This window comes from Podarcis tiliguerta (genome assembly GCF_965153285.1).
Source record: "Podarcis tiliguerta genome assembly, chromosome: 6".
Lineage (NCBI taxonomy): Eukaryota > Metazoa > Chordata > Lepidosauria > Squamata > Lacertidae > Podarcis > Podarcis tiliguerta.
Window position 1 is genome coordinate 14,033,840 of NC_139539.1, and position 22,483 is coordinate 14,056,322.

The 22,483-nt window shown below is 44.9% G+C and overlaps 1 protein-coding gene and 1 long non-coding RNA gene across 2 annotated transcripts in view; both read right to left on the reverse strand.

The window, feature by feature from the left end:
* LOC310680462 overlaps window positions 1-22,483 on the reverse strand; it is a 253,575-nt gene that overhangs the window by 188,126 nt on the left and 42,966 nt on the right. The gene's annotated exons all lie outside the window — the stretch shown is intronic.
* On the reverse strand, window positions 2,855-17,169 carry CIMIP1 (ciliary microtubule inner protein 1). The gene is made up of 4 exons (XM_083447158.1): window positions 16,978-17,169; window positions 12,237-12,318; window positions 11,102-11,200; window positions 2,855-3,203 (listed from the first exon to the last, which is right to left on the reverse strand). Exons 1-4 carry the CDS (start codon window positions 17,022-17,024, stop codon window positions 3,048-3,050), a joined length of 384 nt encoding a protein of 127 aa, XP_083303284.1. The 5' UTR covers window positions 17,025-17,169; the 3' UTR covers window positions 2,855-3,047.

Genomic DNA, 22,483 nt, shown 5'->3' on the forward strand with positions numbered 1-22,483 from the left:
GTGATCCACGAAGGAGATGATAGATATAGAAAATCACAATGTAGGAAGTGGGCCTTTAGTGTGGAGGTGCCTAACCTTTGGAGTCTTTTCAGTGGCTATTGTAGATCTTCCTCTTTCAACAAGGTTTTCTAGCCGAGATATTTCCCAGCTTGCATCTGTATTGGTATTGTTTTTAATTGACAGACTCCCCCCCCCCCCATGGGTTCAAATTCATGGGTGTGTTAGCATTTCACTCCTCCGTTGCTGGTTGTGTGATTGTTATATCACATGTCAGTGTTTACTTTCTAGGCTTGGAAAGTATGAGAACGGAAGTCAGTCTTATCCCACTTCCGCTGCATTGTACTTTTGTACTTTTCTTTCTCTCTCGGAGAAGATGGGAGAGGACGCCATGATAGCTTTGTCCTGTATATATGGCTTAATAAACACTTGGAATGCACACACTCAGCCTCCACGATAGTTTCTGCTATACTCTGCTGATTGAGAGTGCACATGTCTTTTGATATGTGTCACTGGTGTGCACTGGGACTGATTTGTGAATGTCCTGGGCTGCGCTTCATCAGGAAGATGCCCAGAGAGGTTTGTGTCAATCTGGGGGCTGCATGTGCCCTCCAGGCGTGTTCCGACAGGGTGTGGCTATGCCATTGACCTGATCTGTCACAGGTTAGTTGTTTGATGCTGTCTTACTGCATAAATTGTGTTACTAGCTACACAGTGTTAGCATTGGGAGGCAGAGGGAGGGCCACTTCTAACTCCCAAAAATGTTTTCGACCAAAATGTAACTTCGGGAACGCGGGTAGCCTTCCAAAGTTGTACCACAAGAATCTTCACTGTGTCCAATAAATACAGGATCATGTCTGATTGTTAACATATTATTCCCATTTTTCCTGAAGTAATGTTTAGCTCTGGGGGGGAAAGATGTTTTCTGCGAGTGTTTTCATTCTTTGAGGGTTCTTTCCAAAGGCTCTGAATCATTTCTCAGTTATTCGGAAAGAATGTTGAGAAGGTCAGTTTGTTTCTGAGGGGTGCGGAACAAGAGATTAAAAGAAAGCGTTTGCAGGCAGGAAGAGGGAAATGGCTCGCTGAAACTTTTCTAGAAGGCTAAAGTCACCAGCAACTGACCCTGCAACTTCCGCGACCATGCAGGAGATTTTCTGCTGCGCTGATAATGCAATAATAACAGCCACAAAGAACCATGGGATTATTGAGAAGGTGCTGCAGAAACAATTCATAACTTGCTTGGTGAGACGCAGGGCTCAGTTTCTGTGTGTGCTAGGTCATGTGAGCAAGCTGAATAGAAAAGGGGTAAGTATATTGCGTGGGACGCGGGTGGCGCTGTGGGTTAAACCACAGAGCCTAGGACTTGCTGATCAGAAGGTCGGCGGTTCGAATCCCCACGACGGGGTGAGCTCCCGTTGCTCGGTCCCTGCTCCTGCTAACCCAGCAGTTCGAAAGCACGTCAAAGCGCAAGTAGATAAATAGGTACCGCTCTGGCGGAAAGGTAAACGGCATTTCTGTGCACTGCTCTGGTTCGCCAGAAGCGGCTTAGTCATGCTGGCCACATGACCCGGAAGCTGTACACTGGCTCCCTCGGCCAATAAAGCGAGATGAGCGCCGCAACCCCAGAGTCGGCCACGACTGGACTTTACCTTAAGTATATTGCAGGAGCAATTCAAGTGCACACCACAAATTTAGGGGCTCATCCACTTACCCCTCTGCTTTCTACTGGGAAAACCTGCTGTTTACCACTGAATGGGAGCAAACGTCAATTGGGTTTTCTCTGGATTGACATGTGCTCCGATTTAGGGCTAAAAAGTGGGTTTCCAGGAGAAAGCAGCAGGGCAAAGGCAAAACTGCTGGGACCCATGCCTAGACAAAATGGGACCAGTGAGGAACCACTCAGACCCATGCTTTCTAGCCACAGGGCAAAGTGGAAGTGTGTGCAGTTTTTGCAGTTAAAGTGAATTAAAGTTCTCTGTTGCTCAAGTGCAACAAATCCACTTAAATGTGTGTGTGGGGGGGTGACTTTCTGCATTTAGAAAAGTGGAAAGGAAATGCACTGAAAAGCTGGATGAATTAATAATGCCTAGGAAGAATAATTCCTATAATGAGAATAATTCCTAGGAACAATAATTCCTAGGTGGCGCTGTGGGTAAAACCTCAGTGCCTAGGACTTGCCGCAGCGGGGTGAGCTCCCGTCTTTCGGTCCTAGCTCCTGCCCACCTAGCAGTTCGAAAGCACCCTTAAGTGCAAGTAGATAAATAGGTACCGCTTTATAGTGGGAAGGTAAACGGCATTTCCGTGTGCTGCGCTGGTGCTGGCTCGCCAGAGCAGCTTCGTCACGCTGGCCACGTGACCCGGAAGTGTCTCCGGACAGCGCTGGCCCCCGGCCTCTTAGGTGCGATGGCCGCACAACCCTAGAGTCGGACACGACTGGCCCGTACGGGCAGGGGTACCTTTACCTTTACCTTTTTAGGAAGACACAGAACACTCCACAAGCAATCAGGATGAATGCAGAATGAGTGCTCAGCCTCCCTGCAAGCAAACTCAAACAAGTGCTCAATAAGGACCTGAAGGTTGAACCACCATGTAATTTTTGTGCAAGGAAATCGGGATGAATTCTGAATAAACAGGATGGCTGAGCCAGGAATTGCTATTTGTTCTTAGAAGAGGACAGTCAATTCTATTAAACACTGTTTTGAGCTCCTAGATGCTGCTGCTTCTCCTCCTCCTCCTCCTCCTCCTCCTCCTCCTCCTCCTCCTCCTCCTTCTTCTTCTTCTTCTTCTTCTTCTTCTTCTTCTTCTTCTTCTTCTTCACAAAGAATCACCTGGGTTACAAAAAAGCCCCAAAGAGCACTTGTCTGTTGTATACTGCTGATTTTAATAAAACACCCCTAAGCCATGCATAACCTCATCGTTAACCTTCACTTAAAAGTACTGCTGAAATGGTAGACAAACACATTCTTAATACATATGTTCTCCTACCGAGTAGGAGCCTCTGAAAAGCTGGTGGAAATAAAAGTGAGGGAAGCTGACAGAGCTGGACAAAGTCAGTCGGTTGGTTCATTTGGCCACTGCACGTCCTTGTAAAAGGCACCTTTGGTGCTTATGATCTTAGAGTAACGTTCAAGTCCCAGACCTGGAACCGTGGATCTCCAGCCTATGAAGCCTTGTGTTGTCTGAGGGACAGGAGGAGATGGGTGAATCTGAAATGGAGGTAGCATGCAATTTATTTAGTTGGCCATAAACATATATATATCTGTTCCACCTTTCTTTTTATATATAAATATTTTTTATTAGATTGTAAAGAATATAAACAAAATACAGTGGTACCTTGAGTTACAAACGCCTCAGGTTACAAATGCTTCAGGTTACAAACTCTGCTAACCTGGAAGAGTTACCTCAAGTTGAGAACTTTGCCCCAGGATGAGAACGGAAATTGTGTGCTGGTGGCGCAGCAAGAGGCCCCATTAGCGAAACACACCTCTAGTTAAGAACAGTTTCAGGTTAAGAACGGACCTCTGGAACGAATTAAGTTTGTAACTAGAGGTACCACTGTAAATTAAGAATCCATATAAAGAGATTACTCTGATTCTTGAGACTTTCCCCCCATCCCCTCCATGGGTCCTAGTGACAATGTTTATAACTACGTATCAGTTCGTTATCCAAATTTTTTTATCCATCTAAATTGTCCACAGTTGTTGTTACTTTCCAAGTGTGGTCAAAATCCTGCTAATGTTTTCATCTGTCTCCTAAATAAATTATAAATTTATCCCATTTTTTTTAAAAAAGTTTTTGTCCTCTTGCTTTCTGAGCTTCCCAGTTAAATTTGCCATTTCTGCATAGTCCATCAACTTGGTTTTCCATTCTTCCCTGGTCGGAATTGTTTCTTCCTTCCATCTCTTTGAGTATATATCCCAGTCTTTCTGCGCTACAAACCAAACTCAAGGCAGTTTCTGAGTGACGATAGGAAGCACTACAAAATTCAAAATAACCCCGACACTAGAAGAAATTTGATGCCGCACTTAGGGCAATCATTCCATCAGCGTAAGCATTTCCACTTGTCAGACGGAACGATTCCCCCCTCCCCTCCCCTTGCGTGCTATTCTGGGTGTCTTCCCAATCCCCCACCCCACAAAAAAACAACAACTGAGGGTGAGTGAGGCTGCACGAAGAGCGGGGGAAGCCCTCTTGGGCTAGTGTAAGCCCTTGTGGGACCTGTTAGCTGAATCCAGCCCTATAAAACAAAACAAACAATGGTAAAACTGATGCATCGGTTTCTTAACTGCTTTTTCCATATGGTCCCAAGGGCACGTTATGTACATAGATGCAACAGCCTGGAGGGGGGGAAAAGTATCATCCCACACCAAAGAAGGCCTGCCGTAATCAAATGGTCTGAAGAGCGTTCTTAAAAGCAAAGGAGGAGGCCGGATCAATATCTCTTGGGAGGTGGTTCCAGAGTTTATTTAGATACCACAATGGGAAAGGCTCTCTGTAGTGGTATACACACAACATTATATTCCACATTCACTGCACACTGAGGCTTTTGCTACCTAGACTGTAATGTTATTGGTTTAACCAACTCAGATGCTTTTAAAAGAGGATTAGACAAATTCATGGAGGAGAAGACTAGCCAAGATGGCTTCGCTCTGCCTCCAGCAATGCTTCTGAATTCGAGTTGCTGGAAACCACAGACAGGGGGAGGGCTCTTGGGCTCAAGTGTGCTGCTTGCAGACTTCCTACAGGCATCTGGCTGGCTACTGAGAGAACACGACGCTGGACTAGACGAGCCACTGGCCTGATCCAGGAGGCTCTTTTTACATTCTTAATGATTGACAGGTCAGTGGAACCAAACAGTAATTACCGTATTTTTTGCTCCATAACACTCACTTTTTTCCTCCTAGAAAGTAAGGGGAAATGTCTGTGCATGTTATGGAGCGAATGCCTACGGATGGTGGGGGGATCTGCTGCAGTCGTGAGCAGAGGATCCATGGTTCCCCTTCCTTCCCTCCTCCGTGGCTCACTTTGCTTGCTTTGAAACAGCAAAGCGGGAGAAGAGCCACTGAGTGGGGAGAAGAGAGGGACAGAGACCCTGGTTACAAAGCACGGATCCACATAGATCCTCAGGATTTTTGCACTGGGTCACCCCAAATTCACCATCAGATCACATAGCATGTCCATGGCTACAGCTTGCACCAAAAAAATCACGCACCCACTGTTGCCTGGGGCCGCAGTGGTGCAAAAACGTGGTTACAAAGCATGGATCCACATGCTGTTTGCCTTCTATCACTGTGCCATTGAGAGCGTGCTCACTTATGGCTTATGTGTGTGGTACGGAAGCTGTACTACCCAGGACAGGATGGGGTTGTGCAGGGTTGTTAAGGCAGCAGAGAGCACTGTTGGCTGCCCACTCTCCACCTTAGAGCAGATTTATGCCACAAGGTGCCATAGGAAGGCACTGGACATAGTAAAAGATCCATCGCATCCTGGTCACTGTCTCTTCGAGCTCTTGCTGTCGGGACGGAGATACAGGACGATGAAGACAAGAACGAGCCGTCTTAAGAACAGCTTCTTCTCCAGAGCGATCTCGGCCCTGAATGGGAAGCCCGGACTTTGAAAGTCATCTAATCTCCCTTTCTGTATTTTACTATATTGTTTAATTAGTGTTTTTATGGAGCAGCCAAGTAATTTCGTTGTCCCCGAAGGGGGCAATGACAATAAAGATATTATTATTATTATTATTATATTATTATTATTATTATTATTATTATTATTATTATTATTATTATTATTTTTGCATTGGGATACCCCAAACTCACCATCAGATCACATGTCTGTGGCCACAGCATGAACCACAAAAATCATACATCCACTGTTTCGTTTAGAATATTTTTCTTTTTCTTTTCCTCCTCTAAAAACTATGTGCGTGTTATGGTCGGGTGCGTGTTATAGAGCGAAAAATACGGTAGTTTTATTCAAGCACTATGCACAACGGGTCTTCCCTCACATCATCTGGTCCTACTGCACATCTTACACCCCTGAAAAGCACTTTTCCACCAACTCGTTTCGTTCTGAACACAAAAGCTCAGGGCAGACTGTTTCTGCTTTCTTCCCCAATGTGTCCATTTGAAAAGGGATGGAGATGGCCCCAACAATGAGGCTGTGTCCACACCTGCCCAGTGCCATTGTAGGTGGGCATAAACCAAGATCACATTTACCGCTTCCTTCTTCATTCGTTCAGGGAGGAAAAGTGTGGAGAAACTAATTGAGGGAAGGGTTCTCAAATGCTTACCACGTCCACCTTTGTGGATGGGAGGCTCTGAAGTCTCACTAGAATGAAAGCAGCAGGTTGAGGATATGCATGCACAAGTCTGTATTGAGAAAAATGACTTATTTGTGCTACAAATGGGTAAGTGTGTCCACAGCCTCTTGTCCCCCATTCTTGTCCCTGCCAACCACACCTCTGTTGGCCAAGGGACACTGATGAGCTCAGGACTTGAGTACAAATCTCAAACCACATATTTGGGTAGAACTTTGTCTATTTCTTTGTCCTTACCCCAACTGCAGTGAACTCATTCTCCAACTGTGAAGCCAAAATGGTGGCTGCTCTCACACAAGATGGTGGGCATCGGCAGGTGGGGAATCTTAAGGTCTGCATTCTTACAAAAAATTATAATGGAGGGGGGGGGATATCAAGGGAGGGACAATCCACAGAATAGGCCAATGAAGATTTGAGCATGCTCAGTGGTTGCAGAAGTCAGATGGATTGCTGAGATGAAGAAAACCAGAAAGCCAAGGGGGAGATGGAATGAAATTCAGCTACCTGAAAAAAGACCCAGCTGGTTCTCTGAAACCCTAAATAGAAGCACCCCATGGTGCAAAATTTTGCTGCAGTTCCTACTAGTTTATACTCAAAACAAACTGTTCCACATAAATAAAAGAATACTGACAGCCCCCGAAGATTTAAATAAAAGTCCCTACAAAGCAGCTGAGCCTATATTTCTGACAACGATGGGATTTAATTCTGCAAAGTGCTGAATTAATTGGAAGAGTGTTTAGTTTAATGCCACTTTTACAGAAGACACTTAAATCAATATGGATTTCCCATGTCTGCCTTATGCACACGTTAACACTTAAATGTTCTTGCGCTCTTTGGAATATATCATTACAACTATTTTCTTCTGCAAGATGAAAAGATGGATACAGGGTTGTTGTTTTGGGGGGGCGGGCGGGGGAGTTGGGCAATGTGCAACCACCTCCAGATGATTCATATTTAATTGCTAACATTTCTAGGGGGACCACCATTAGAGTTAACTGTGGCTCTTTCACACGGTATATGCTACATTAAGCAAAATCACAACTCCAAGTTCAAATACTCCCCGTGTGAGGAACAAAAAGGCCTCCTTAGTGCCACTTGTGAGAAGACGACACTTGGAAGCCACACAGTTGCTGAGGAAGAGTCTGTCCCACTGAGGACGGCAGCTGTTTTAAAGAATGCCAAGATGAAAAAAGTTTCGTAAGAGCGTGAAATGCAACGGGGCCCCCCGATACAGAAGTCTTGAAAGCACAATATGATGCCTTCTCTTCCGGTCAAAAGAAGTACTAGATTGGGGTGGGGGGAAGCATTGAGTTTACCCACAACATGGAGGGAGTGTGTCTGCATGTGACCCCGCAGTTGCCTTGTGGGCATGAAGTTGTAGCCATTAACCCATTGAAAATCTGTTTGTACAAGTCAGTTTTGGCCCTCACGGGGATCAGAACGAGTGCTTAAAGAAGTAGAGAAACAGTAATGCGTTTAACCCTAAAGGTAAATATTTAACTAGTCTATGTATATATGAATAGGTAATGTATAATCCGCTCTTCTTGAAGATCAATCCCATAAATATATGTAACACGTAAAAATATAACAATATGAAAAAAAAAGACCACACCAACAATAAATCAGGTTTATATCACAGCACTGCAAAAATGTATGTATGAAGACTAACCTTTCAAAGGTTAAAACATTCTTCCTGACTCTTCAGGACAGCTGTTAACATTTATGTGGAAGCAAGAAGATAGTGGCTGCGTGCGCACATTGTGGTAAGCCATGGTTAATTATTTACTGCAAAGAATGGCTTGGTTCCTCTCCCAGCATGTGCAACAAACCACAAACATTGGCTTAGTGTGATGTTTGAACCTGGGGTTATGGTTTCTCCCTGGACAAACTACACCAGAAGCTAAGAAAATAATATAAAAACACACAAATAGCCTAGCTGAAAGAGGTCAGTGGCCCATCTAGCCCAGCATCCTGTTCTCACAGTGGTCCACCAGATGCCCATAGAAAGCCCACAAGCAGGATCTCAGCACAACAACACTGTTCCCTCCTAGGATTTCCAGCAAGTGCCTCCAACCATAGAGAAGGAGTAAAGCAAGGCTTGTTCTTCTATATGCTTGGCTATTTTATCTTTAATAATACTTTCCACCAATTTTCCCAGGATAGATGACAAGCCAAGTGGCCTGAAATTTCCAGGATCCTCTTTCAAAAATTGATGTTACCTTGCCTACTTTCCTGTCCTCAGGTATGGAGGCTGGTTTCAGAGACAAGTCATATATCTTTTTTAAAGAAGATCAGCAACTTCACATTTGAGTTCTTCAAGAACTCTTGGGTGGAGGCCATTCAGACTCGGCAATTTGTCAGTTTCTATTTTGTCTATTGGGATGTGTGGTTAAACCACAGAGCCTAGGACTTGCCAATCAGAAGGTCAGCGGTTCGAATCCCCGCAACAGGGTGAGCTCCTGTTGCCTGGTCCCTGCTCCTGCCCACCTAGCAGTTTGAAAGCACGTCAAAGTGCAAGTAGATAAATAGGTACCGCTCCGGCGGGAAGGTAAACACCGTTTTTGTGCGCTGCTCTGGTTCGCCAGAAGCGGCTTAGTCATGCTGGCCACATGACCTGGAAGCAAGATGAGCGCCGCAACCCCAGAGTCGGCCATGACTGGACCTAATAGTCAGGGGTCCCTTTACCTTTACCTATTTTGTCTATTAGTTCTAAAACTTCTTCTCTCCCCATCACTGCCCGCCTCAGTTCCTCAGACTCCTGCCCTGTGAAAGTTAGTTTAGGCTCAGAGATGCCCTCCACTTCGATGCCCTCCAACATTCCACTGTTGAAAATCGGGATGCGTGTTTTTGTGTGCTGCGTTCTTGCATGAGCGACTTGCACGTGTGTCTTTGGGTGCCATGCTCTCGTGGGAGCTAGCTGAGTCACATGCTAACACAACATTACTGCAAGCGCCAACAAGTGCTGTCTCATCCTCCTCCCTGAGCTCAGCAGTGGTGATGCTGGAGGGGGGGAAACAGGACATTCTGGGATCAAATCAGAAGCTGGGCTAGCTTATGTAGTTTCAGGATGTCCTGGGAAATCAGAACACTTGAAGGATATGCTGTGAAGACAGATGCAAATAATTCATCCAACTTCTCTGCAAGATCCTTATCCTTCTTTAGCACACTTTTGACTCCCTTGGCATCCAAGAGCAGCAACAAAATATTCTCTGAAAACATTAGTAGCAGGAAACCGGCTACAGAGGTTCAAATCTGTGTGTGCATATGCAGAAGATGTGCAGCTCTCCAAGGGTTGGCTAACCATCAATGTAGCCCTTGGGCTAAAAAAAGATTATCCACCTCTGTATTAAACACACATTGTGTACATTGGGCTGGAGGAGGGGAAGAGTTTTCAGGACAAATGTAAGAAATATTAGTGACCAGGGTTTTTGTTTTGTTTTGTTTTTTGCAGAAAGAAACTTTCTGTAAAAGCTTTCAATCTGTAATAAATAAAAAATTGTCCAGTAGCACCTTAGAGACCAACTAAGTTTGTTCTGGGTACAGTGGTGCCTTGGGTTACAGATGCTTCAGGTTACATGCGCTTCAGGTTACAGACTCCACCAACCCAGAAATAGTACCTCGGGTTAAGAACTTTGTTTCAGGATGAGAACAGAAATTGCGCAGTAGCAGCGCGGCAGCAGCGGGAGGCCCCATTAGCTAAAGTGGTACCTCAGGTTAAGAACAGTTTCAGGTTAAGAACAGACCTCCAGAACGAATTATGTTCTTAACTCGAGTACCACTGTATAAGCTTTTGTGTGCGTGCACACTTTTTCAGCTTATACCCAGAACAAACTTAGTTGGTCTCTAAGGTGCTACTGAACAATTTTTTATTTATTTCAGCTGTGTCACACCAACACCTGAATCTATCAATCTGTAGTTGCTATAAATGAACCTGGTTAATAAGGAACTAATCTAGCTAGGGGAGGGGAGGGAAAAGACTGAAGCGCCGTATCAGCCTTGGCTTCTGCGCTTGCTTTGACTAAACCACCTCCACAAGGCACATCGAAAGGGCCTTCCACGTATCCCTTCAACATCTGGGGGCTTATCCACTGGAGAAACGCACAGAGAGAAAGCAATGTTTCTCTTTCTGTTCTGCTGCCAGAGCCCTTTTGCTTTGTTCCTCAGCCAAGACTGGGAAACGTTTGTGATATCTAGGCGGAGGACATCCTTTGAACCGACTGCCTCTTCTTTCTTTCCTTTCTTTCACGGCCATACGCACCACCCACAGAGCCAAACAAAGGAGGCAATTATATCCTCCTGCTTCCATGCTGCATGACAGACACACAGAGGCAGTGGGAAGAGTCTGGTCAAGGGTTCCTTGCCCAATCGTCCCTAGCCAGCTTAGCCAATGGCCAGCGATGGTGCCCTACATCTGCAGATCCAAGACTGAAGAACACTGGGCTGGATGATTTAGCCAGCTGTGCACATTTCTCTTGTCCGATGAACGATGCAGTCATGAAGATGGAGATCATCAACCCATTCATGCACTATAGTACAGTCAATTTAATTAACAACTGGGGATTCACAAACATATATGCAGCACATGGCGGCTTGGACATTACAAAGGGCATTGCATACAGACCCAAAGTGATGCCATGTTAATGTGTAGACTCTCTCACAACATCTGAATTATTATTATTTTTCTACCACCTATCTACCACCACAGGTATTTCTTTCTTTCTTTCTTTCTTCCAAAATAAATGTTTTGAAATTGTGCCATTGAAGACTGTGTGACTATTGCCTAACCTTAATATATGTTTCCACCGGTGTCACAGGTCGGATTTGTAAGTGTTCTGGAAGTGGGATCTTAGGTTTGGCAGGTGGCTTCTTTTCATCTTTTAACAACTAAAAATAGAAGAAAAGTGCAATAAAATTAATGGGTACTTTACACTGAGCCATGCATTGGAATAACATTGTAACAACTCATATCTATCTAGATATTTATGCTGTTTCCATCATAGCAATAGCTAATGACCTTGTACTTGACTTCAGATATAAGCCTATTTATTATATAGCTTTGCATGCTTTTGAAATCCATTGTTCCATATGGAGAACTCATTCTCGTTTTAAGGCTAGCAATTGAATCTGAAGGACGGATAAGTGCTCTCAACTTTTGGCAATCCCTTCCGAGAACAAATAATCAACAGCACTCCAGTCATTTGTTATGGACTGGAATTTTACTGCGGATTTTTTGCGAGAAAGAGAAAAGGAACTTGAAATATCTGGATTTGAAGACTGGAAAAAATGCTGGTTTGTAGAAGGGAGAATGGTTGGATGTTAAGGAATGAATATCATATGTAGCTGCAGGACAGAGACCTGGAAATCCTTTTATTTTTTCCTTCTCTATTTTATTTTATTTATTTTGTAGTGGGTATGCATTTTTCTATATCTTTGAATACACACACACACACACACACACACACACTCTTAAACTGTCCTCCCAACAACAAATAATTGATGGTTAGGGTTTCATTCTAGGGCCATAAGGAGAGATGTACAGTGGTACCTCGGGTTAAGTACTTAATTCGTTCCGGAGGTCTGTACTTAACCTGAAGCACCACTTTAGCTAATGGGGCCTCCTGCTGCTGCCGCGCTGCCGGAGTACGATTTCTGTTCTCATCCTGAAGCAAAGTTCTTAACTTTGCTTAAATAGAAGCACTATTTCTGGGTTAGCAGAGTCTGTAACCTGAAGCGTATGTAACCTGAAGTGTATGTAACCCGAGGTACCACTGTAGATGTTTTTGTGAAACAAGACCATAGCCTCATGTTTCTGCAAGAAGGTGATTCTTGTTCAATGCAGGTTATGAAGTGAGATTAAGAACTGAAACAAAACTGTCCTTCATGGATAAATGTCACACACACACAAACACAAAATTTTTACCTCTTCCACTGGTGTTAACATAAACCCCCACCGTTCGGGCCATCTCCTTGCAGCTATGTTTTCAGTTTCAACATGATCCTTCCTGATGTAGATACAAAAGAAATGGTTTAAAAGGCTTTACGGAACAGTCTTAAGCTCATCCACACTTCTGTTTTCTTCTGCTTGCCCTGTGATTTCTAGGCATGGGTTTGAGGGGTTTTTCATTTGTCCCACTGCTTTACCCAGGAAAATCCATGTTTTTTACCACTGAATTGGAACAAACGCTAATCCACAGATCAGTAAACAGTGGAGCTTCCTGGGGAAAGTGGTGGGACAAAAGAAAAACCTCTCGGATCCATGCCTAAAAACCATGGGATAAAAAAATCTGCTAGCTTCCTGCATAAGGAAAGCCATTGGCACAAATATTTTGAATAGGCCTTAAAAGCGCCCTAAACGGCCTCGGCCCTGTATATCCGAAGAAGTGTCTCCACGTCCATCGTTCAGCCTAGACACTGAGGTCCAGCTCCGAGGGCCTTCTGGTGGTTCCCTCCCTGAGAGGTTACAGGGAACCAGGCAGAGGGCCTTCTTGGTAGTGGCGCCCACCCTGTGGAATGCCCTCCCATCAGGTGTCAAGAAGATAAGTAACTATATAGAAGACATCTGAAGGCAGCCCTGTAGAGGGAAGTGTATAATATTTTATTGTGCTTTTTGTATATGCTGGAAGCCACTCAGAGTGGCTTGGGCAACCCTGTCAGATGGGCAGCATATTATTAGTATTATTAAATTAATCACAGTCTCTGAAAAGCAGTGGTGGCATCACAAAAATCTCCCAGGGGGAGGGGTGGCACAGAAGAGGGAAGAATATTTGTAGGTGGATGAGAAAGAAAAATAACAGCATGTGCTTATGACAGGAGTGCAAAAATTGAGATAGTAGGGGGGAAACTCCTTATTTGTGGTGGGGCTACTACTGTACTTGCCCTCCTTCGGCACCTTCTAGATCTGTCTGTCTGCTTGTTTAAAAATAGTCAATTCCCATCACATTCTAGCAAGCCCAAAAGACTGAATCTAAGAGGGAAGCTATATGGTTATTTATTTTATTTATTGAGAAAGATTTATAGACCGCTGAATCAGAAAACTCCCAAAGCAGTGTACATAATAAAACTATCAATAGAACACAAATAAAATCAGCAAGAAGTTCAGAAGCACAGAGCAGTGTTCAGCTAAATTGTCACACTGCACGCACCTTTCCCCATTCCCCAAATCTGCTCCAGAGAGTGGGGGGAAGCCCTAAAACAGATGGACTGTTTGAGGGGATGAGAGGGGGGAGATTGTTCAATTACGCAAGGAGAAATCCTTGTGCCAACTAAATAGTTTGCATAACGCAATGCTGAACACAGCTCAAATCTACATAACTAAATCATTTGTCTGGGTACACTTGCCGAAATGATCATTGGTGGGTTTGAGGAAGGGTGCAGTTAGGACCAGAGAGAAAATACAGCCCCAATCTATTTGTGGCTCTCAGGGCTCTCCTTGACTGCCCTCCATAATCCTGCCATTCATTCCCATGGAGAGAAGTAAAATACTGGATAGGTAAAGGTAAAGGGACCCCTGACCATTAGGTCCAGTTGTGGCCGACTCTGGGGTTGCGGTGCTCATCTCGCTTTATTGGCCGAGGGAGCCAACGTACAGCTTCCGGGTCGTGTGGCCAGCATGACTAAGCCGCTTCTGGTGAACCAGAGGAGTGCACGGAAACGCCATTTACCTTCCCGCTGGAGCGGTACCTATTTATCTACTTGCAGTATGTGGTGCTTTCGAACTGCTAAGTTGGCAGGGGCAGGTACTGAGCAACGGGAGCTCACCGTGTCGCGGGGATTTGAACCGCCGACCTTCTGATCGGCAAGTCCTAGTCTCTGTGGTTTAACTCACAGCGCCACCTGCGTCCCTAAAATACCATATTTTTCACCCTATAGGACGCACTTTTTCCCCTCCAAAAATGAAGGGAAAATGTGTGTGCGTCCTATGGGGCGAATGCAGGCTTTCGCTGAAGCCTGGAGAACGAGAGTCCAGAGGGTTGCGACTTCCCGCTGGGCTCCCTAGGCTTGCGGATAGGAGGCTGTTCTCGGGGCTGGGGTCGGGGGAAGCTCGGGCTTCCCCCGCGCCAGCCCCACGCCTGGGGGGGAAATAATTTTTTTCCCTTTATTTCCCCCCCAAAAAAACTGGGTGTGTCCTATGGGGCGGAGCGCCCTATGGGGAGAAAAATATGGTACTGAATAGTGGAGAGTAAAACCTGCCCCACAATTCTAACCTTAGGTGGACAAAGGAACACAGTGTGTTTCTCTGCACAGAGCCAGGTTGCCAGCTGGGTCCTTGAAACACATTTTTTTTTTCTGTGCACACTCATCTCCACCAAAAAGAATGGTGCATTTTGCTAGTTGAAGGAATAAGGAACAAGTTGGCTTATTTCACTGAGTAAGTCCTTCTCAAGGACTTAAAAAATAATAATAGAAGAAACAACTAAACCCTGCAGCAACCCACAACTTTATTTACTCTACAGTAATTATATCAAGCCATTGTTTTGGAATAAGTGATCTGCAGATTGTAACCTTGTCCTCTTAAGTTGTTAACAGCGTGACCCACGAGGCAGTTAAGATGAAGTACTTGGAGTGAGACTGTTGCCTTTAATGTACTTTGATTTCACTGAGCGGTGGACTGTACTGTAGAAGGAGCTTAGGCTGCAGTTTTAAGAGCCTTGTTATGAAGCAATTCTGATCATCTGTGGAATGCAACACCTTGCTCTCCTATTCCTTTTCTCAGTTTAGGATTACATTTTAGTTTTCGCCTTTCACACCCGAGAGAACATAAACGGTATTGAGCAAATAGACGGGGCTGACCGCTTAATGGCTACCACTCTGCTTGTGAGCCAGTCTATAAACACATTGATTCTATCCCTTACTCTGTTTTGCCCGTAGGTTTGTGGTAAAGGACTGGCTTCCAGATAAAAGTAGTAAAAAAGTACTTAAAAAAAAGTAGTAGTAGCCTGGTTTTTATCCTTAGTTAAAATCCTTACTTAAAACAGCTCTGATCCAGCACCGGTGTATTGGATTGTGGCGGTGCTATAGCCAATGTCACACAACTTTTGCATGAGCTGGACAGGGTGGGCACTTTGTTTATGTTTTTGCTCTGTCAACAGGGCCTTCGAGAAATGTTTTTAAAAATGTTCCTGAAGTAGGTAGGATGGCAGTAGTAGCTTTGTTTAAGAAACAAAACGAAAGCACAATGGACTAAATACTGTAGAACAGGTGAAATAGGACATTAAAAGTTCACAAAAATGGCGCCGGGAGTGGTCATGTCACCATGACTTAAAATACAACAGGCAACAACCAGCAGGTGCCCATTAACACTTGTGCAACCACATTCCACGCAGAAATCACAACTGCAACAAGAGACACAAGCTGGAGGCTAGGGAGGAAGAAATATTCCCTGAGGTATGAACTATTATAGGACGTGGCGGCCCTATTGTTGAGGGCATATTGGCCAAATCACATCCCACCATGGCTCTAGTGATTGATTTAAAATTTGGCACTGCGGGGCAGAAAAGTTTGTACAATAGCTTCAGTTGCCTAGACTCTGTCTGTCTATTCCAGGGGGGACAGACAAACGTGGGGCTTCGGTCCACCACTTTGCAACTGACAACCACCCAACTCAAAGTTGCTCAGAGTGTGGTGCTGATAATGCCAAGGTTGCAGGTTCGATCCTCGAATGGGACAGCTGCCTATTCCTGCATTGCAGGGGGTTGGAGTAGGGACTCGGGTGGCGCTGTGGGTTAAACCACAGAGCCTAGGACTTGCCGATCAGAAGGTCGGCGGTTTGAATCCCCACGACGGGGTGAGCTCCCGTTGCTCGGTCCCTGCTCCTGCTAACCCAACAGTTCGAAAGCACGTCAAAGCGCAAGTAGATAAATAGGTACCACTCTGGCGGGAAGGTAAACGGCGTTTCTGTGCACTGCTCTGGTTCACCAGAAGCGGCTTAGTCATGCTGGCCACATGACCCGGAAGCTGTACACCGGCTCCCTCGGCCAATAAAGCGAGATGAGCGCCACAACCCCAGAGTCGGCCACGACTGGACCTAATGGTCAAGGGTCCCTTTACTTTAAGTATATTGCAAGAGCAATTCAAGTGCACACCACAAATTTAGGGGCTCATCCACTTACCCCTCTGCTTTCCACTGGGAAAACCTGCCGTTTACCACTGAATGGGAGCAAACGTCAATTGGGTTTTCTCTGGATTCACATGTGCTCCGATTTAGGGCTAAACAGTGAGTTTCTGATCACGACTGGACCTAATGGTCAGGGGTCCCTTTACCTTTTTGGGGGGGTTAGACTAGAAGATTCTCAGGCTCCCTTCCAACTCTGTGATTCTATGACTCCCCTTTCTTTCTTTCTTTCTTTCTTTCTTTCTCTCTCTCTCTCTCTCTCTCATTACAGCAATGGACAGTGGGGGTGATGGAAGGGTCTTGCAAGGCAAACAGGTGCCTTTATTATTATTATTATTATTATTATTAGGAAAGCCTGTAACTGGGTCCTCGTGTGTGTGTGTGTGCGTGTGTGTGTGTGTGTGAGCTTTCAGCATTAGGAGCTAGACTTCAGAGAGGTCATGTTGCTGGCTATCCCAGGCAGGCTGTACCCCCGGCAGGAGGAATGGGTGTTGGGGCGGGGGGGAGAAGAGACGGTGGGTGGGGTAAGGCGAAGAAGCAAGGACTGTACCAGATCTGATTTTCAGCCACGAAGTTGAGTTTGGTCTTCTGCGTCATCCCGGACTAGCTCCCCCGGTCTAGCGCCCCCTGGCGGCAGGGTAGAGGGCGGGCGCTGCTTGCAGCCGGGCTCCAGCCAGCGAGCCACCTCCGAGCCGGAGATAACCCCGCTTGCTGCTGCTGCTGCTGCTGCTGCTGCATCGCGTTGCTAGGAGACGGCTGAGGAATGCCGCGGGAGGGGCGGAGGGAGGAGGCGCTGCCTCCGCCTGCCAGGGCAGAGATGGATGGTTTGCGCGCTCGGCCACCAAACAGAGGTGGATACAGGATCGCGCGGAGTGCAAGAACGCTGAAACTCACAGCCAACATTATATTGCCCAGCGCTAAGGATGCCAGGCGGAGTACCCTTCACATTATGATAAGCTTTGCTCTCTCTCTATATTTTCTGCAGGTGCCCACATACATGGGCATAGTCAGGATTTATGGCAGGGGAGGGCAAGACATCAATCCCTGTTTAGCTCTGTCTAGCAGATTCGGAATGAAATGTCTGAACTGCAGTTGTTTTAAATTATTTTCTTTTGACCCCACCCAGAAAAACCTGTCAAAATCTTTCTACAATTTCTGCTTCTAGTTAAGCATTTTTTTTTTGGAAAAAAAGTTTATTGTTTCTGTATTGTACAATGTACATAGCGTATCCCACTTAGAGAGTCTTAAAACATTGAGTGGTTTAGAAATGCTTTTTTAAAAAAACCCCATATATAAATAAGTTTTCCTAATTCAGATTACTAGCCTCTTTAGATCAGGGATGGGCCAAACAGTTTGTGGACATTTCCGCAATTGATTGCCTCCTTAAGCTAATTCGCAGTCGCAGTACAGAATGCAGGAAAAAAACTGCTTTAGTGCTGTGTGTGAAAACACCCCTGTGCTTTGACACTTTTAACATCTTTCAGGTTTCAAAATCTTCCAGTGAACATTGATATCTGAAAGTATATGGTGTACAGTACAGTGGTACCTCGGGTTACATATGCTCCAGGTTACATACGCTTCAGGTTACAGACTCTGCTAACCCAGAAATAGTGCTTCAGGTTAAGAACTTTGCTCCAGGATGCGAACAGAAATCGTACTCCGGCAGCGCGGCAGCAGCAGGAGGCCCCATTAGCTAAAGTGGTGCTTCAGGTTAAGAACAGTTTCAGGTTAAGTACGGACCTCTGGAATGAATTAAGTACTTAACCCGAGGTACCACTGTACTGGTTGCTTTGCAGGTTCAGATCCTTCCTTAGTGGCGAACCTCAGTAGACAGCCATATGTCCAAATAACGATTTCTCAAATCACCTGGAAGTTTTGCCACTTAAACTCCTAATCAAAGAGCAATATTCAAATATAACACATAACAATAGCTTACAAGATGGTTTGTGGAGAAGGATGGGCTGTGTGTTAATTCACTTCTTCTAGATGATGTAGGAGAGAAAAGCTGAACACACTTCCCAGCTATATTTGAGAGTCTGAGAAAATATTTACAGCATGCAAAAAGTTCACTGTGTTCTAGTATATTAATATTTTTGGCCTTCTGTCAACTTTCCAGTACATTCCCCCCCTCTTCTTCTTGCAGTGGCTTCATAAAACATTTCAACAACAAATGAAGCCAACTGTCTTTTTCACTTAAACGGTCCCTTCTTCAGCTGAGATGGCTCAGTCGGCAGAGCGTGAGACTCTTAATCTCAGGGTTGTGGGCTTGAACCCCACACTGGGCAAAATATTCCCACACTACATGGGGTTGGACTAGATGACCCTTGTGGTCCCTTCCAACTCTATGAGAGACATGCTCTCTCGCCTTGCCCTCCACAAGGCATCTGGTTGGTCACTGTTAAAACAGGATGTTGGACTAGATTCCTGATCCAGCAGGGTTCTCCTTAAATTCTTAAATCCGCCTGCCCACATCTGTGGAGCCATAATAAGTGCAAGCTTTAAAATGTTTGATTTTTGCTCAGAGTTTGTTGTAAACACATGTTGCCGTGTCTAAGGTGTTTTCTTTTTTCCATTTAAGAAAAACCATAGGTATTTCTATCCACACTTGAGCCATCATAAATCCTCTGCTTCTTATCTGTATTTTACCTTCACTGTCAGAGGCGATATGCTTTCTGGGTAACAGAAAGAAGATTTCTGGAAGTGCTTGTGTGGTTTAAGGTTAAACACTGCAGTATACCTTCGGCTATTACTTCCAATACGCAGTAGAATTTATTTATAGCAAAATAGTATGACTGTTTCCCACAGCTAAATAAATGATAGAATTGTTATTTCACAGTTTCACAAGACTTCTGACCACTCAGAAATCCAAGAGAATATCCTAAAACCACCAGGTTATGAATGGAGTTTTTTATACATTCATTTGAAGTCACAATAATATTTACCAAAGGTTATCCACTGTCCTGTTTAATTAACTCCTGCTGCTCACACACTCTTTATGTCTCCTTGATACACCCTGCCACATCGTATGGGAGGGAAATGATCGTTTAATGAAGGCAACCAAAATCAGAGTTACAGTGGCAGCTCCTTAAGTGTTTTTAATTCCCTTTGATAGGGAATAAATCTTTGGACTGAGTTGGGAAAACAGGCATTATAAATATGTAACTCCATCTGCATGCTATAATTTATATAAGGTAAAGGTAAAGGTACCCCTGCCCATACGGGCCAGTCTTGACAGACTCTAGGGTTGTGCACCCATCTCACTCAAGAGGCCGGGGGCCAGCGCTGTCCGGAGACACTTCCGGGTCACGTGGCCAGCGTGACATCGCTGCTCTGACGAGCCAGAGCCGCACACGTAAACACCGTTTACCTTCCCGCTAGTAAGCGGTCCCTATTTATCTACTTGCACCCGGGAGTGTTTTCGAACTGCTAGGTTGGCAGGCACTGGGACCGAACAACGGGAGCGCACCCCGCCACGGGGATTCGAACCGCCGACCTTTCGATCGGCAAGCCCTAGGCGCTGAGGCTTTTACCCACAGCGCCACCCGCGGCCCTATATAATTTATATAGTAGGTATGTAAAACTCAAATACCTTAACCAGGAAACATTATTGGGTCACACACAGCATCCCCTGATCCCATGTCAGTCCTACTTGGATTTGGAATTCATTTCTTTGCAGCTCTTCCAGGATCTTTTCCTGCCTTGTCCAAATACCCCCTTTCTCCGTCCTTTCCCTTACAATGGTGCCATTATTTATGTTTGGTCCCAATCATATGTATTCATATGCTTTTGCTTTTGCAAATCCAGTGCTTTGGTTATTTCCTCTGAGCTCCTTTGGGAGAAAGGGTGGGGTGTAAATTTAATAAATAAAATAATGATTCAGTATACATTTCTCCATAAACATGCCTTGGGTATATTAACGATGCATTCATCATCTGATCCCATGGAAAGAAGACTCTAAATACAGTCCATCAATATATCACCATATCCATGCTGCAGAGCATGCCAGTTTTCTGTTCACAATTGCTGTTGTGTGCACAGTTGCCACTTAAAAATTATCCTGTACCAGACGATGTACTGACTGCTGTGTTTACCTTTTTTGCTATGAACTTATCCAGAAGACAAACTCATATGATCAAGTTATGTCCTACAATCTCTTTTTCAATCCCCATGATCGTAATCTACGTCTGGAAGAACGGAGATAAGCTTTGGTAAACCTCTAATTCTAATATGGTGGCCAGATGCAAAGGAGGGAAGCTGAACCTTCAATAGTTGGGTAGGAGAAGACATTTTGGACAAAGAGGTCATCAACACCAAGCCCATTTCACAAGAGCAACTCCTTGGATGAAAACTCCAGGAAACAAACCTTCCCCAGTTGTAATCTGCACCACTAGATTGAGTAGCAACTCGACAGTCTATCTTCTAGAGCAGTGGTGGCCAAACTTGGCCCTCCAGCTGTTTTGGGACTACAGTTCCCATCATCCCTGACTACTGGTCCTGTTAGCTAGGGATGATGGGAGCTGTAGTCCCCAAATGGCTGGAGGGCCAAGTTTGGCCACCACTGCTCTAGAAGATAGACTGTTCTAGAGTGATGATCTCAAAGGAACAGAAGGAGTCCATCAACATGGCTGGTAACAGTTTGCTACAGCTGCAAATAATGTCATCTGCTCTATTGCAGGTTTCTACACTGGGATATTCATGGCCATCATAGTTTCACAATAATACTAGGCATCCGTAGAGCTCTTTTAGAGTGTTCTGAACACATGCCATAGATTAACCGAGGAACACAACTTGTACGATAGATCGGTAGTAACACGATCCCCACATTGTAAAGGAGAAAGTGGCTTGTGTAATGAGTTCATGATAGAGAACTGATGTTGTGGTTCACAGCATAGCCTCTTTGCCACTACACAACATTACTTACTTGTCAGCAGGACCCAATGGAACCAAAATTGCCATAACACTTGGGAAACTTGGTGAATCCCAACTAGTCAATGGAAATTCTGGGAATGCCCCAAACCTCAAGACATACTGCACCTGTGCAAGACTGCCAGCATTCCCCAGAGAATGTCTAACCAGTGAGGACATACATCAGCAAATCCTGTCATTCACAACATTCCTCTGTGATGGTTGGGATTCACATAGTGCTGTTGGGATTAGGCCGTAAGAGTTTACACCGCCACTTTGCTAAGGTGCTGGCGGTGTTTTGATTATAATTTCCATCATTGTTGCAATGGTGACTTTGTAGAAAGTGTGGGAATATTCTGGGGTGCAGGAGAGGATATATTGACTAATTATATCCTTATCCAACTTGTGCTAACAAGTTCCCAAAATATCAGCAGAGTTTATAGACATTCCCCTTTAATTTCACAACGGTAACGTGTGCACAGGTTCGCTAGAACCTCTATAATAATTACTCTGGTAATTTCCCCTTTTGTTCCCTCTTAAAATACAAGACAAGACACAGTCTTTATAAAAGTATAAAAGAGTTTACTGATGTTCTGTTCACAATATGATCCCAGAAGGCAGACAGCTTAAAAAAGGTAAAATACACTCAGAATCTATCTTATAGGAAGATAGTACTGTCCTCTCTTGGCTGAGAGCCAAGAGGGCATGCTTAGATGTTTCCTCATCGAAGGAAGATGGCAGAGAGAGAGAATGGCTAGCTGCCCTGTGCTTTTATCATTTACCTGCACAGGTGAGGCCACACCCACCTCTGGTCACATGCGGAGGAAGTCCCTCCCCAGGAAGTTTACCTGCTTGCTGGACTGATGTCCCTCCCCATGTTCTAACATGTACACTCTAGGAATGTTGTCACTGACTGCTCCTGTGTTTACATCCCACAGAAAGAGGCTACCGATTCAAGAAATTCAAAGAAAGGATTCTCTCACCAAATTTTGAAAAGAAATATGCACAGCCCCAGCATCTTCCGGTTAGATGCCTTTGCTTCGCATTTGGGAGACTTCCTGCCTTCCACCATATGCTTCAGCACCTCAACAAACAGCATGAATTAAAGATGCTTTTGGAAAACTTAACTTCCGATTTCATGGCTCCAACGA